Source organism: Scyliorhinus canicula, chromosome 15, assembly GCF_902713615.1.
Source record: "Scyliorhinus canicula chromosome 15, sScyCan1.1, whole genome shotgun sequence".
In the NCBI taxonomy this organism is placed as follows: domain Eukaryota; kingdom Metazoa; phylum Chordata; class Chondrichthyes; order Carcharhiniformes; family Scyliorhinidae; genus Scyliorhinus; species Scyliorhinus canicula.
Window position 1 is genome coordinate 113,239,518 of NC_052160.1, and position 16,933 is coordinate 113,256,450.

The 16,933-nt window shown below is 41.3% G+C and overlaps 1 protein-coding gene across 4 annotated transcripts in view; it reads left to right on the plus strand.

Annotated features, from left to right (window-relative positions):
• brpf3b (bromodomain and PHD finger containing, 3b) overlaps positions 1-16,933 on the plus strand; it is an 89,036-nt gene that overhangs the window by 50,568 nt on the left and 21,535 nt on the right. For all 4 annotated transcript variants that reach the window (XM_038819442.1, XM_038819440.1, XM_038819443.1 and 1 more), the window contains 3 exons: positions 2,474-2,602; positions 6,300-6,612; positions 14,267-14,533. In XM_038819442.1, coding sequence (XP_038675370.1) covers positions 2,474-2,602; positions 6,300-6,612; positions 14,267-14,533 — 709 coding nt within the window. The remainder of the gene's footprint in view (positions 1-2,473; positions 2,603-6,299; positions 6,613-14,266; positions 14,534-16,933) is intronic.

A 16,933-nucleotide genomic window follows, 5' to 3' on the forward strand; every position in this document is an offset into this window, starting at 1 on the left:
GAAGGGCCTGTTCTGTGCTGTACTGTTCTATGTTCTATGACTATGCAGTGGCTTTGGAACTATAGTTTGGTTCCAAGTTAACAATACATAACAGGTCATTTTTAGTATAATGTGCAATTTGAACAATTTTACTTGCTCTAGTTAGTTCCTTTCTCCAAAAAATGTTTTTTGTTTCACAGTAGTAGATTGATCAAGCTTAGCACAATTTCACATCACTGATGATCTTAACTTTCCTGGTCTGACATTGTACAACAGAACTACATGATTTTCTTTCCCACCAGTTTTCTATTCCCATGTGATAGTAAATATTTATTGTATTTGGCTATTATAGCGAGAAAAAAATAGTTTTTTGTGTTCATTAGTCCAGATGAAACGAATTATTCTTTTTGAGCTCTTTCCCTAATAAAGCACAGCTGCAATTTCCTCCAAGAATCATTTTTGGATTTTGTATTATGCATAGCAAAATATAAGATCAGAAAATCTGCAGTTTATCAAAACATCTTAAACATTGAGTCCTTTCGATTGGCTGCTCCTCAATTCTTCTAACTTTTTCCGTGCTTTCTGCCCCTGTTTATTTTAGGAGAATTGAAAGGGGTCTGTTTCTGTGATGTCCAAGTGGACTGTAATTTGTTTCTAGTTTTGTATTGTCTTGTATATCATACTAAATTTGGAAACTAATATTGGAGGAAAGTGTGGCTGTTCTTCATAGGAATGGAATTTCAAGGATTGATTTACGTGATCATCATTCTCTGTGCAATGTCTAAACTATTATTTTTAAGTTTGAGCAGGGGCTGGTTTAGCACAGTAGGCTAAACAGCTGGCTTGTAATGCAGAGCAAGGCCAGCAGCGCGGGTTCAATTCCCGTGCCAGCCTCCCTGAACAGGCGCCGGAATGGGACGACGAGGGGCTTTTCATAGTAACTTCATTGAAGCCTACTTGTGACAATAAGTGATTATTACTATGTAATTTGGACCTAGAGTATTTTGCAATCAAACTACTATCGGATTATCAATCCCCTTAATAAGTAACAATTTGGTTTTCCTTTTATTGACTGCCTCCAACACTTTATGACAAGTTGTCAGCACGGTAGCAGAGTGGTTAGCACAGCCGATTCACAAGCTCCAGGGTCCCAGGTTCGATTCCCGGCTTGGGTCACTATCTGTGCGGAGTCTGCACGTTCCCCTCGTATCTGCGTGGGTTTCCTGCGGGTGCTCCGGTTTCCTCCCACAGTCAAAGATGTGCAGGTTAGGTGGATTGGCCATGTTAAATTGCCCTTGGTGTCCAAAGAGGTTAGTTGGGGTGACGAGATAGGGTGGAGGCATGGGCTTAAGTAGGGTGCTCGAGCCGGTGCAGACTCGATGGGCCTGATGTCCTCCTTCTGCACTGTAAATTCTGTGATCTTCACCATTTCTACTTATCACCTGATATGAATGTCAGAGTGAGGGACATTTTGAATTATAGAATTTACAGTGCACAAGGAGGCCACCCTTGTTTTATGATCTGATTGAATGTATATGATAGATGTAAATGAGTTGACATATTGCGTATCGAAACAATATTCTCTTTGTAATGATTCAATTCCATTCTAGTTTTCATCAAAGATGGACACCAATATGTGATATTTGGAACTGAACTTCAGGGTAATTAGGATGATTCATTGGAAGTTAGTGGGGGGGTGGGGGGGGGGGGGGGGGTGGGGGGGGGGGGGGGGGGGGAGAACAATTTAATAGGAAAATAGTGTGATAAGAATGCAGCCAATAATCCTTTTTAAAAAAAAAAAATGGATATGTCACTAAGGACTGGCAAGATTCAAAACTAGTAAAACCATGGCAACGGTTGTTACGGATGCGTCCTAGACCTAGTGCATTACGACTGTTATCAGGATCGGAGAGAAGCAAAAGTGAACTCCCGACTTATTTATTTTCCTTTGTCTGGTCATCCTTTTGATAGCATTTCCATACAGTTGATTACAATGGGATATGATTAAAGTTTAGTTCATTTCATATTTCTTTTAAAAAAAAATTAAAGTACCCAATTCATTTTTTCCAATGAAGGGGCAATTTAGCGTGTCGAATCCACCGACACTGCACATCTTTGTGTTGTGGGGGTGAAACCCACGAAAACACGGGGAGAATGTGCAAACTCCGCCCGGATAGTGACTCAGAGCCGGGATCGAACCTGGGACCTCGGCGCCATGGGTCTACAGTGCTAACCACTGCACCGCTGTGCTGCCCCATTTCATATTTCTGTTCCTGAACATTACTGTGATGAATTTAAATAATTCAAAGTGTGTGTTACAATGCAGTTTTTGTAAATTTGCCATTGCAAAACATCTTGCAGTTTTATGAGATTGCTGAAGAATTAAATAAAGCTAAAGCTTGTTTGTTTTTAATTCATTTGAATTTAGATCAACTTTGTCACATCATTGTATACCAGTATTGTGAAAGTTCTTGTATTCTTTAACATTCTGCAGGTTAAAGTTCAACAAGTTGCCTTGGAATTGCAGCTTACACCATTTATTGTGTTTTTAAGACAAATTTTGGATCAACTTCAGGAAAGAGATCAAGCAAATATATTTGCACAACCTGTAAGCCTAAAAGAGGTAAGGCTTGAAACATCGAAGATCTTGAAAGTGCTTGACACAGAAGAGACTGGTTCCCCTGGCTGGGAAGGCTCTGACAGAGGGCAGAGATTCAGGATATGGGGCTGAACATTTGGCAATGAGGATAAATGTATTGGTTGTGAATCTTTGGAATTATCTACTCCAGTGGGTTGTGGATGCTCCATCGCTAATTATATTCAAGACTGAGGTGTATAGATTTTTTGCTCTCTCAGGGAATGAAGGAGTAAGGGGAATGGCCAGGAAAGTGGAGTTGAAGTAGAAGATCAGCAGGATCTTATTGAATGGTGGAGCAGGCTCGATCAGCAGAATAGTCGACATATATTTTATGTTCTTAGCCAGTCTGTAGGTAATGGGTGCGATTCAGTGGATTTGAGTTTCGGTCCGCTGAATGGTGCGTTTAGCGGGGTGTTTCTTGGCGCTGCAGGTTTTTCAATGGCACTTTGCTCGCCAACAGGAAAGCTCTGCGCAGCCCTGATCCATTCTTGCCCCCCCCCGCCCGAAACCGTCGGGAGGTCCCAGGGAAACCCACCTTCGCCCCCTCTACCTCATAATGCCAACCAGGCCCAAGTCCTGACAGTGCTACCTGGGCATCCTGGCAGTGCCAAAGTTCACAGGTGCCAAGGTTCCTGTTCTGTCACCCAACCACTCAGCGTCTCCAATGGTCTGGGAGAACCGCCCACCCCCCCGCTGCCAGGTGCAGTTATGACCGGTCTACTTTTGTGTGGACCAGTACTAAATGGCACCCTGGCGAGGTCTCCCAGACATGGCTCATTTAATTTTGCTGATCTGGATCACGCCCAGTTAGGGGGAGATCCAAATCACGACGTCCCCTGAGATTCCATTGAATCTTGGAAGACCCTTTGAGCGTCGCAAGAGGCCTATTGCTTGATTCAACAGCCTCATTCCGACACCGTCGGGCGTGACGAGGCTGCTGAATCACACCCAATATAGAATTATCACTAATGACAATATCAAGTATTTTAGTTAAACTTTCAAATGTAAGCAATTAGTTGTCTGTTGCAAATTTAAACTCTGCTTAATTATTTTGTATTGAGTAACTAGATTATACAGTACCTCAGCCTCTTGTCATTTACACCTGCATCGTCCACTGTTCATCCCTAACCCTCCATGGGTTTGTGCTCATTGAGTGAGTTTACATAAACAGCATAGCCTAGACTATTTGTTTTAGTAAAATTTGGATACATATCTTTCATATGGTTGGATTTCTGTCCACCTAAAGAATGCCCAAACCTTTATTGATTTTTCTGGCCATGCATAACATGTACATAAACAGACTCCATGTGAGGTGGTTATGTGGAATAACTGCAGTACACCCTGAAGTCCTGTTTGACATATGCCAGCAGGTTTCCTGTTGCTGGTATAAATTAATGACAAATGTTGTTTTGAACAACTCTGATGGCCAAATCCAATCAGCCACGAACAGCAAAGGCTTTTGGGACGTGAATTAAATTTTGGAAATGTGTTTGAGTGACCTATTTTGGTTGTTTGGATTATTTATATTTGTAGACTGTGGACGCTGCTGGAAAGACCAGCATCGTCCTTAATTGCCCATGAGAAGGTGCTGGTGAGCTGCCTTGTTGAACTGCTGCAGTCTGTATTGTGCAGATAGACCCACAAGTGCTGTTAGGTAGGGAATAGACAATGGGTTGGATTCTTCCATCTAAAGGTCCGCTGGCGGGAAATTCCAGCCGTCGGGCGGATGCGGCCGGAGAATCTCACTCAATGCACTTCTTGCTGTGAAATCTAATTGGTAGGAGTGCATCTTTGCCCAAATTCCTCTCCCACCCATTGCACTTCCAGGAAATAATTTCCTTATTTAATTGATTTTGCTCAGAATATTATGTATGGTTTTGCATTTTATATTTAGGAGCAGAAATAGGCAATTCAGTCCTTCGATCCGGCTCTGCCATTCAATCAGATCATGGCTGATCTCTTCCAGGTCTTAAATCCACCTCCCTACCTGCTCCCTATATCTCTTTAATCCGTTTTTAAAACCAGAAATATATCTGTCTCCTTCTTGAAACCATTTAATGATTCCGACACGGCCGCACTACGAGGCAGTGAGTTCCACAAATTCACCGCCCTCTGCGAGAAGTTGTGCCTCCTCATCTCAGCTCTAAATCTATCGTCTTTCAACCTATATCTGTGACCTCTCATTACAGATTGCCTTACAAGGGGACCATTTGGTCTGTATTTACTTTTATCAATCCCTTTTAGTATTTTATATACCTCGATTAGATCCCCTCTCATCCTTTTAAACTCCAGCGAGTATAAGGCCAAACTTTTAGTTTCTCCTCACACATAACCCTTTCACCCCGGGAATCAATCTGGTGAACCTCTTCTGAACTGCCTCCAATTCCACCACATCCTTCCTCAAATAAGGAGACCAAAACTGAACACAATACTCCAGATATGTTCTTACCAACACCTTCAACAATTGCAACAGCACTTTTCTACTTTTACACTAAATGCTAAAATTCCATTTGCCTTTTTTATTACATGTTGTACTTGCATACCAACTTCCTGCGATTCATGAACGAAGACACCCAGATCCCTCTGCTCAGACCATTTTGAATCTGCTTTCTATTCAGATAACAAAAAAGAAAATGCTGGAAAATCTCAGCAGGTCTTGCAGCATCTGTCGGGAGAGAAAAGACCTAAGATCCTTTGGGATCATCTGGGCTCGAAACGTTAGATTTTTCTCTCCCAGATGCTGCCAGACCTGCTGAGATTTTCCAGCACTTTCTTTTTGGTTTCAGATTCCTGCATCCACAGCTTTTATCTTCTATTTAGATAACATGCCTTTCTATTCTTTTTGAAGAAAATGGATACCCTCACACTTATCCGCATTAACTCCACCTGCCAAATTTTGGCCGTTTCTCCTCGCCTATCTGTATCCATCTGTAAACTCTTTATCTTCTCTTCACTGCCTGCTTTCCCACCTATTGCAGTATCATCTGCAAATTTTGCTATGTTACACTCTGTCCCTGCTTGGAGATCATTTATATAGATTGTAAACAGTTGAGGTCCGAGGACTGACCCCTGTGGCAGCCCACTGGTTACTGTTCGCCAGCCAGAGAAGGACCCATTTATCCTGACCCTCTGCTTTCTGTCAATCAGCCAATCTTCAATTCAATCTAGTTCTCTATCCCCATTCCCCTGCGATCTCCCCTTCCAGATCAGTCTGTAATGCAACATCTTGCCAAACAATATTGGTGCATTTTAATTTTGTGCATGCATCAGAATCATGCTGAAGTTAGGTAGGCATGGATTCAGTCATTCCACATGATGTAGAATCTGTCGAGAAACCACTGCATATATTACCTCTGTTTGAAGAGAGAGTTTCATCTTTGGTACCTATGAAACAATTACAAAATATGATTAACTCAACATCATCTTGCTTGTCAATTTGTTGAAAACTACTGTAGAAATGAAATAGCTGATAACTACACAAAACGCTATTGAGTACACTAATTTGGAAGGTTTTTATCCCAGTAAGTTCACTGCTTAAAATTTAATGGAAATCTACAAATAAGACACACAGGATTCCATTATTAAAAGAGGTCTTAATGGTGAGACTCGCTCTTTAGCATAGAGTATTTTTGGGAGGCATGAAAGAGGACTGCTCATTATTAATGCTTTTGTTTTTTTCAAGGTTCCAGATTATTTAGAATTTATTACACATCCTATGGACTTTTCCACCATGAGGAAAAAGCTAGAAACTCACTGTTACAAAACCCTTGATGAGTTTGAAACGGATTTTAACCTGGTCATAAACAACTGTATGAAGTATAATGCTAAGGAAACTATATTCTACCGGGCAGCAGTGCGATTGAGAGACATAGGAGGTTCCATATTAAGGTGTGCTCGACGCCAAGCTGAAAATATTGGGTATGACTATGAAACTGGAATGCATCTACCTGAATCACCAAATCTGGCAAACTTCTACCGCTTCTCCTGGGAGGATGGTAGGTATACTGACAGTACAGATTGGTGGTGGGAGAATAATATTTACTTTCGTTATTTCACTGAAAAGTGGGCGGAACCAAGAACCAAGTTGATGGATTCGAAAAAATTACATAAATTGTCCCAAATTTAAACTTTTTGTAAAGATGGTTAATATTCAAAAATAAAATTCCATTATTATATTTTTATGAAACCTTTAATCGAATAATGTACTTTCAGTTAATGTTGCTAATAGCAAACCGCACATTAAATGTGTGGGGTTGCATAATTAATCAATTTTTACAGGGATAAACATTTCTGACTCGAATGGTTATCCTATTTTTGATTATATAGAACAAATGTTAGAACAGGATTAGGTTCGCAGATTTATTTTAATTTTATTGCAATGTACAAATTATGGGCATTTATTTAGTCATACATGTCCCAGGCAATGACCATCTCTTGCAAGAGAGGATCTTTGCCCCTTGACATTCAATAGCATTACCATCGCTGACACCCCCATAATCTACATCCTGGGGTTACCATTGATCAGAAACTGAACTGGATTAGCCACATTAATACTGTGGCTACCAGGGCATGTCAAAGTTTAGGAATCCTACCCAGAGTAACTCACCACCTGACCCCCCCCCCAAAGCCTGTCCACCATCTACAAGGCACAAGTCAGGAGTGTAATGGAATACCCTCCATTTGCCTGGGTGAGTGCAGCTCCAATAGCACTCAAACGAAGCTCGACACCATCCAGGACAAAGCAGCCTGCTTGATTGCTCCCTCTTCCACAAACGTTCAAACCTTCCACCACCGATGAACGTTGGCAATCGTGTGTGCCATCTACAAGATGCACTGCCGTAGCTCACTAAGTTTCCTTAGACAGAACCTTCCAAATCCACGACCACTACAATCTAGAAGGATAAGAGCAGCAGATACCACCTGGAGGTTCCCCTCCAAGTCACTCACCACTCTGACTTTGAAATATATTGCTGCTCCTTCACTGTCACTGGGGCAACATCCTGGAACTCCCTCCCTAAATAATACAGTGGGTGTACCTACATCTCAAGGACTGCAGCAATTCAAGAAGGCAATTTACTAACACCTTCTGAAGGGCAACTAGGGATGGGCAATAAATGCTGGCCTAACTAGCGACGCCCACATCCCGTAAATGAATTTTAAAAAGTAACAGGTATATGAAGGACAGAACTTTATTGCATAAAACATGAGGTGTGCTACAGGAAATTTGTTTTAAATTATCTTTTTAATGTCATGTGTTCCCAAAGTTCTCTTTTTTGCAATGATTTGGCCACCTTTTTTTCACATTATCCTCAGAAAGAAGAACTGTATCCAAAGAAACATAAGCAGAGTAGAGAATATTTTGAATAGGCACCAAATTAGGTGGTATAACCATGCAAAAGACATTTCCACAAAGTGGTCTATGAGCTAAGAATTTGTATGTGTATTTAGTTCCCTTTATTAATTTGAATGATTCATTTCAAAAATTATTTAGCAGGTGAGCTTTAATCTTAAACAAAGATAATGATTAGTTCAATACAAAGCTATTGATGAAAGTGACAAGTAAAAATAATAAAGTTATTACCGTAACTAAAATACAGATCCAAGAATCAAAACGCGGCTAAAGGAAAAAAATTGCTTTAAAGATGAGATTTCAAATCAGTCTCTGAGATATCATTGTGTACACGTTGCTTGAATTCCTTTCTACAGTGAAGGGTTGAAACTTTGAGGTTCCGTTTAGCAGTTGCAGTGGCTTCTGCAGTCGACTAGTTCATTTCTGCCTTTCCAGGTGGCCTTAGCAGGTCAAGCTGGTTTTGAGAGAGAGAGAGAAGGTTTCTTGGCTCCTCATTAGTTCTACAGTTATGCTACCTGAAGATTGCCTAGATTTACTCTCAGCAGAACAGCAGTTGATTCCTGGATAATCTTCCTGTTTTATTCAGAGAGAACTCCTCTCAGATGTCTCTGAGTTCTTCCTGGGGGTTCTGCACCCTGCTTCCCCAAGATGGCGCAGCCTCCTTTATACAGTTCAAAAACACAAAAATGGCTGCTATCTGAATTTTAAAGGAGTCTTTGTTTCATGAGGCAAAGAAGTGCATAGAATTCCTACAGTGCAGAAGGAAGCCATTCGCCCATTGAGCACTGACCCTTTGAAGGAACGCTCTCTACCCATGTTCAGTCCGCTATCCACCCCGCCCTAGCCTCGTAACCCCATAACCTAACCTGCACATCCCTGGTCATTACGAGGCATCCGATCATAGCCAATCCACTTAAACTGCACATCTTTGGCCTGTGGGAGGAAACAGGAGCACCTGGAGGAAATCCATGCAGGCACGGGAGAAGGTGCAAACTCTACACAGGCATCGCCCGAGGCCGGAATTGAACCCCTGTCCCTGGTGCTGTGAGGCAGCAGTGCTAACTACTGTGCCACCGTGCCACCCTTAATTGTGTTGTGATCCTTCCTATTTCCTGTTCCCTCAGAAGTAAAAGGGATTTTCACACTTTTTAGAAGATTCAGTAGACATCCCTGGAGGAGTCTTTTGCATTCTAATGCCTCTTCATAGCCAGCTTTAGAGATATGAGTCTGACATGTTTGAACTAACACAGAATGGTGCCATGCCTCTCCATACTTCTATTTTGAAAAAAAAATTAAACTCCATCTAAAGCTTTGCAAACAGGAATGTACCGTTGAAACAATTGTTCTTAAAATCTGAATATAATTAACATAAGACAAAAGAATCTTTAATGTAATAAATATCCAAAGTGCTTCTTAAGTTACAGGCTGATACAAAATAGGAATTAGAAGAAATAACTGGGACATGGTCAAAGTAATTTGTGTGGTGGAAGCTTTTGAAGACTGGGTGAGAGATAGCAAAGGAAAGTGATTGAGGAAAAATGTTCTCGACTGGAGAACCAAACTGGATGAAGTATGTGCCTTTGATGTAGAAGTGGGGATGAGGGAGAGGAGGTCTGTGTCAGAGGAATAGAAAGTATAAGTTACCAGTATGGTCAGAGGAACTTGCAGAGGTAGGAGTGGATGATGGCTTGGAGTGATTTGGAAATGACACAAGGGCTTTAAGTTCCATATGTTAAATTTCTTGCTTATTAACATATATATATATTTGGTATAAATGAGTTGATGTCAGACTATGGGGAATGGAGTTTAAAATGTACTGAATATAAGGCACATTGTATTAAAATTGCATTAAAACTAAAGCAAAATTAATTTAAAAATGTGTAAGTTAAGAAGTAAATGTTTGAAACAATTAGTTTTTTGCAGTAAAATGAGAGAATTAGAAACAGGTCTGGTTGTCAGGGCTGTGGAGTGTACCCATTTATATCATAGAATTATAGAATTTATAGTGCAGAAGGAGGCCATTCGGCCCATCGAGTCTGCACAGGCCCTTTCAAAGACCATTCTACTGAAGCCTACGTATCTCCCCTGTCCCAGTAACCCCCACTTAACATGTTTTTCAAATTCCTAGCATTGGAGGTAAAACAAAAACATGAGCTTAGAGGGTTTATACAAGTCAGTACTATAATGTCCTGAAAGAATAGCAGCTCTATGTACACTGTAAAATATGCTCTGCTGGTTCTAACAACAAAATAAATGTTTAATTGCTTATGCTACTTAAGACAGAGGCTAGAGTACTTCAAAATATTACATATCAAGTTTTTAAATAATAGCATGCTTAAAATTAACTTTACTTCGAGATAAAATGAGCCATTATGTTTAATCATTAATATATATAAATAGTTGCAGTTGATTTTCTGAAAATGGACACCTTGGATGAATGTGACACCATGTGCTTGTTAATCTCCAACTCTCGTCATCAATTGAACCTACTGCATTGAATGTGATGAAATTATATTTAATTTAAACATCCCATGTTTTCAATCATTTGGTGTTTACATTGATATACTTTGCGTGGTGCTTACAATTTGAAACTGAAATGTATTAATGTTATAGAGTTTTGCATGTAATGCCATTAAATATTAGCTGTATCCTCATTCGTGCATTTACTGATTGGAGCTGAAATTTTTGTCAAATGTTCATTAAATTATTGTGATTTGAAATTTTAATTCACTTAAAAATCAAACATAATGACTATGATTTAGTGGCCATTACTGAAACATGGTTAAAGGATGGTCACGACTGGGAGTTAAATATCCGAGGGTATCAAACTATTCGGAAGGACAGAGTGGATGGTAAGGGAGGTGGTGTTGCTCTGTTATTTAAGGATGACATCCGGGCAATAGTAAGGGATGACATCGGTGCTATGGAGAATAAGGTTGAATCCATTTGGGTGGAAATAAGGAATAGTAAGGCGAAAAAGTCACTGATAGGAGTAGTCTATTGGTCACCAAATAGTAACGTTATGGTGGGGCAGGCAATAAACAAAGAAATAACTGATGCATGTAGAAATGGTACAGCAGTTATCATGGGGGATTTTAATCTACATGTCGATTGGTTTAACCAGGTCGGTCAAGGCAACCTTGAGGAGGAGTTTATAGAATGTATCCGCGATAGTTTCCGAGAACAGTATGTAATGGAACCTACGAGGGAAAAAGCGGTCCTAGATCTTGTCCTGTGTAATGAGACAGGATTGATTCATGATCTCATAGTTAGGGATCCTCTTGGAAGGAGCGATCACAATATGGTGGAATTTAAAATACAGATGGAGGGTGAGAAAGTAAAATCAAATACTAGTGTTTTGTGTTTAAACAAAGGAGATTACAATGGGATGAGAGAAGAACTAGCTAAAGTAGACTGGGAGCAAAGACTTTATGGTGGAACAGTTGAGGCACAGTGGAGAACCTTCCAAGTGATTTTTCACAGTGCTCAGCAAAGGTTTATACCAACAAAAAGGAAGGACGGTAGAAAGAGGGAAAATCGACCATGGATATCTAAGGAAATAAGGGAGAATATCAAATTGAAGGAAAAAGCATATAAAGTGGCAAAGTTTGGTGGGAGACTAGAGGACTGGGAAATCTTTAGGGGGCAACAGAAAGCTACAAAGAAGAGTAAGATAGAGTATGAGAGTAAACTTGCTCAGAATATAAAAACAGACAGTAAAGGTTTTTACAAATATATAAAACAAAGAAGAGTGGCCAAGGTAAATATTGGTCCTTTTAGAGGATGAGAAGGGAGTTTTAATAATGGGAGATGAGGAAATGGCTGAGGAACTGAACAGGTTTTTTGGGTCACAAATAACATGCCAGCGACTGATAGAAATGAGGCTATGACAGGTGAGGACCTTGAGAGGATTGTTATCACTAAGGAGGTAGTGATGGGAAAGCTAATGGGGCTAAAGGTAGACAAGTCTCCTGGCCCTGATGGAATGCATCCCAGAGTGCTAAAAGAGATGGCTAGGGAAATTGCAGATGCACTAATGATGATTTACCAAAATTCACTAGACTCTGGGGTGGTCCCGGTGGATTGGAAATTAGCAAACGTGACACCACTGTTTAAAAAAGGAGTTAGGCAGAGAGCAGGAAATTATAGGCCAGTGAGCTTAACTTCGGTAGTAGGGAAGATGCTGGAATCTATCATCAAGGAAGAAATAGCGAGGCATCTGGATAGAAATTGTCCCATTGGGCAGACGCAGCATGGGTTCATAAAGGGCAGGTCGTGCCTAACTAATTTAGTGGAATTTTTTTGTGGACATTACCAGTGCAGTAGATAACGGGGAGCCAATGGATGTGGTATATCTGGATTTCCAGAAAGCCTTTGACAAGGTGCCACACAAAAGGTTGCTGCATAAGATAAAGATGCATGGCATTAAGGGTAAAGTAGTAGCATGGATAGAGGATTGGTTAATTAATAGAAAGCAAAGAGTGGGGATTAATGGGTGTTTCTCTGGTTGGCAATCAGTAGCTAGTGGTGTCCCTCAGGGATCAGTGTTGGGCCCACAATTGTTCACAATTTACATAGATGATTTGGAGTTGGGGACCAAGGGCAATGTGTCCAAGTTTGCAGATGACAGTAAGATGAGTGGTAAAGCGAAAAGTGCAGAGGATACTGGAAGTCTGCAGAGGGATTTGGATAGGTTAAGCGAATGGGCTAGGGTCTGGCAGATGGAATACAATGTTGACAAATGTGAGGTTATCCATTTTGGTAGGAATAACAGCAAGCGGGATTATTATTTAAACGATAAAATATTAAAGCATGCCGCTGTGCAGAGAGACCTGGGTGTGCTAGTGCATGAGTCACAAAGTTGGTTTACAGGTGCAACAGGTGATTAAGAAGGCAAATGGAATTTTGTCCTTCATTGCTAGAGGGATGGAGTTTAAGACTAGGGAGGTTATGTTGCAATTGTATAAGGTGTTAGTGAGACCACACCTGGGGTATTGTGTTCAGTTTTGGTCTCCTTACTTGAGAAAGGACATACTGGCACTGGAGGGTGTGTAGAGGAGATTCACTAGGTTAATCCCAGAGCTGAAGGGGTTGGATTATGAGGAGAGGTTGAGTAGACTGGGACTGTACTCGTTGGAATTTAGAAGGATGAGGGGGAATCTTATAGAAACATTTAAAATTATGAAGGATAGATGTGGATAGATGGAGGTTATCCATTTTGGTAGGAATTTAGAAGGATGAGGGGGGATCTTATAGAAACAGATAGGATAGATGCGGGCAGGTTGTTTCCACTGGCGGGTGAAAGCAGAACTAGGGGACATAGCCTCAAAATAAGGGGAAGTAGATTTAGGACTGAGTTTAGGGGGAACTTCTTCACCCAAAGGGTTGTGAATCTATGGAATCCCTTGCCCAGTGAAGCAGTTGAGTCTCCTTCATTAAATATTTTTAAGGTAAAGATAGATAGTTTTTTGAAGAATAAAGGGATTAAGGGTTATGGTGTTCAGGCCGGAAAGTGGAGCTGAGTCCACAAAAGATCAGCCATGATCTCATTAAATGGTGGAGCAGGCTCGAGGGGCCAGATGGCCTACTCTTGCTCCAGTTCTTATGTTCTTATAATGGGGGCGGCATGGTGACATAGTGGTTAGCACTGCTGCCTATGGCGCTGAGGACCCAGGTTCGATCCTGGCCAGGGCCATTCGCTTGGAAAGAAATAATTGGGTACTCTTAAGTTTATTTTTAAAAATCAAACATAATTTTTAAATTTTAGAGTACCCAATTATTTTTATTTTCCAATTAAAGGGCAATTTAGCATGGCCAATCCACCTAACCTGCACATCTCTGGGTTGTGTGGGTGAATCCCACGCAGACATGGGGCGAACGTGCAAACTCCACACAGATAGTGACCTCGGGCCAGGATCGAACCCAGGTCCTCAGCGCGTAGGCAGCAATGCTAACCACCGCCACCGTGCTGCCCAAAAACATAGTAATTATAACTTCAGTTTGTGGATCAAAATAAGTTTTACAATGCAGTGGGATTTATTGTTCTAAGATTCGTATAACTTGCTTAATATCGCATTACTGATCATTCACATGTGGTAAACAAGTCCACTAACTGTGGCTAATGTGGCAAATTCATATTTGTGAATGTCAATACTTTGTTGGTTTCAATATTTCCATAATCCTTTCATGTACTAATCCTAATGCAAACCAGACCAAGAAAACTAAAAGCACCAAGAAAACATCAATTGATGACTATGGGGAATTTTTGGATTCAATTTATGTTTTGATTTGTTCTTCAGTGGATAACATGCTGATACCAGAGAACAGAACCCATATGTCGCTGGAGGACCAGCTCAAAGAGCTGCTGGATAAATTGGACATAACATGCACCATGAAGTCAAGTGGAGCTAGATCAAAGCGAGTAAGATTATTGAGGAGAGAAATCAACAGCATCAGGCATAAACTGGCACAACAACAGCATCTGCATAATGGCAACTACTCTGAATTGTCGAAGGAAGACGATGGAAAACCACTGACTGAAAGCCACGATGATAGTGCTGAGAGAGGTTTGTGATATTTAACTTTATATAATCTCTATGGTGCAGATCTTGTGGTGACTGACAAAGTGACGTTGCTCACTGGCGATCTCGAAGAAAGATGTCCACATAAATTTAGTGATCTCTGTATGGTGTGGAATTCCCCATTCTTGATCATTTAAATCTAGCATCAAGTCAAAGAGATCTCCAGGCGTCCAGCGACAGTGATTTCATTGGTCAGGGTAAGCAGCCAATCACAATTAAGAATTCTTGCAAGCCAGAATGAACTGATTACTCTTCACTTTTAATTACAAATTTACAGGGAAGTAAACAAATGATTCGGACATACAAATAGGATTACGGTAAAACTGAAATATGATCAAACTTTATGATTTAAAAAAAGTTCCAATAATTTTTTTCTTTCAATGGAGGAATGAGAGATTTCACAAATGCAATTTTTTTTTTCAGACCGTAGAAGTTTTTCAGCAGTAATTATGCACTTGGTGCACACTTTAAAAACCCTGGGCTTAATTGTATGCTCCCCGCCTGTGGATTTGAAGACAGGGGGCATGTAAAATCCTGTGAATGGTCTTGCTGCCTACCTTCCAGTCCCCCACTCTTCTGAAATTTTACAGGGGTTAGGATAAGCATCAGGTCGCTTGCCCGCCTGCCTTTGGGCCAATTTGGATCCTTAAGAGGCCACCACACCCGATCGCCGCTGTTTTTCTTACCCAGGGTAGGGGTAGGCCCAAACCTGTTGGAAGCCCAACAGCTTTAGCTCCACGGGTTGGTGTCAGGCAAGTGGTGGGGACCTAATTTGTGAGACCCCTGAGCTGCAACTGGCCCCTTGAATCCAGCCCCTTCATCTTCCTAGTTCCAAGACCCCAGAACCCAGGCTTATCTGGGCTTCTCTGCATTGGTGACTGCCTGTAGTTCCAGCTGTGGCCACTGTTCCTGATGATGCTGATGGGACTACAGAGCCTCTGGCCTTTAGGTAGTCCCCAGCTCCCTAAGGAGAGACTTTCTCCCAAGAAAAGGGTGGAAGTAATAATAATCTTTATTAATGTCACAAGTAGGCTTACATTACCACCAATGAAGTTGCTGTGAAAATCCCCTAGTTGTCACACTCCGGCGCCTGTTCGGGTACACTGAGGGAGAATTGAGAATGTCCAATTCACCTAACAAGAGCGTCTTTTGGGACTTGTGGGAGGAAACCGGAACACCTGGAGGAAACCCACACAGACACATGGAGAACCTGCAGACTCCGCACAGACAGTGACCCAAGCCGGGAATCGAACCTGGGTCCCTGGCGCTGTGAAGCAACAGTGCTAACCACTGTGCTACCATGCCACTCGTCTCGCCTTAAAAACAATTAACGCTGCTCTCAACCACCACCACCACCATCCACCTCCCCCACACCCTCAACCTCAATCTCTGAGATATATAGCATCCAGTAAAATCCAGCTCCAGTTAAACCTCATTTGGTAAGGTGTAACATTTTCAAGGATTTTTTTTACATTGAGACTAGTAGTGTGCAAGCTAAAATTCTCATAGATTCTGTGATTTCTAATTGACTGTAGTCTGGGGGGTCATTAGTACACCCTATGGTAAAGCTTAGAATCACTGGCAGCAACTTCTGAATTTCAATGTTTAATTCTGCAAGTGCGGATTCCAGGTTGCTGTCAGTTTTGAGGTTAAATGACAGCAAATCCTGTTTTGCTGTTCATATTCCACAGAATCCGGGTATCGTGTCTTCAAAGCTTTAGAACTCGAAGAAAAGGGGGTGATTACAAACAAATAAGAGGGTTGATGTCAGACAGCGCTTTTAATGTAGCAATTGGTTAACACTTCTGAATATAAAGTATAATAAGAGGCAGAGAGATGCTGCCTGTTTCAGGGGATTATGCTGAGCTAGCATTTGTTGACCACCAAATTGTCCTTGAACTGAGTGGCTTGCTAGGCTGTTTCGGAGGGCATTTAACAGTCAACCACATTGTTGTGGACCTGGAGTCACCTGTAGATGAGGCAGTCAGATTTCCTTCCCTAAAAGTTTTTATGACAATCGACAATTGTTTCATGATCATCATTGGACATTTTTTAACTCCAGATTTTTATTGAATTCAAATTTCACCATCTGCCATGGTGGGATTGGAAACCGGGTCCCCAGATCATTACCTGAGTCTCTGTCCAGTGACAATGCCACTGCCTCCCCAACTCGTTGTTAAAATTAGATCGAATTGGTCTACACAATGCATTCAATATAATAAAGAGGGAAGGATGTTTAGAGTCGAGTAGGAGGGATAAAATGGCGGGTAGTACCGGTGGGAGTAGAGTAGGAGGGATAAAATGGCGGGTAGTACCGGTGGGAAAGGAGCGGGCTTGTGCAGTATGTTACGATTGAAGTATTGAATGTATGTGGATGTTTGCACA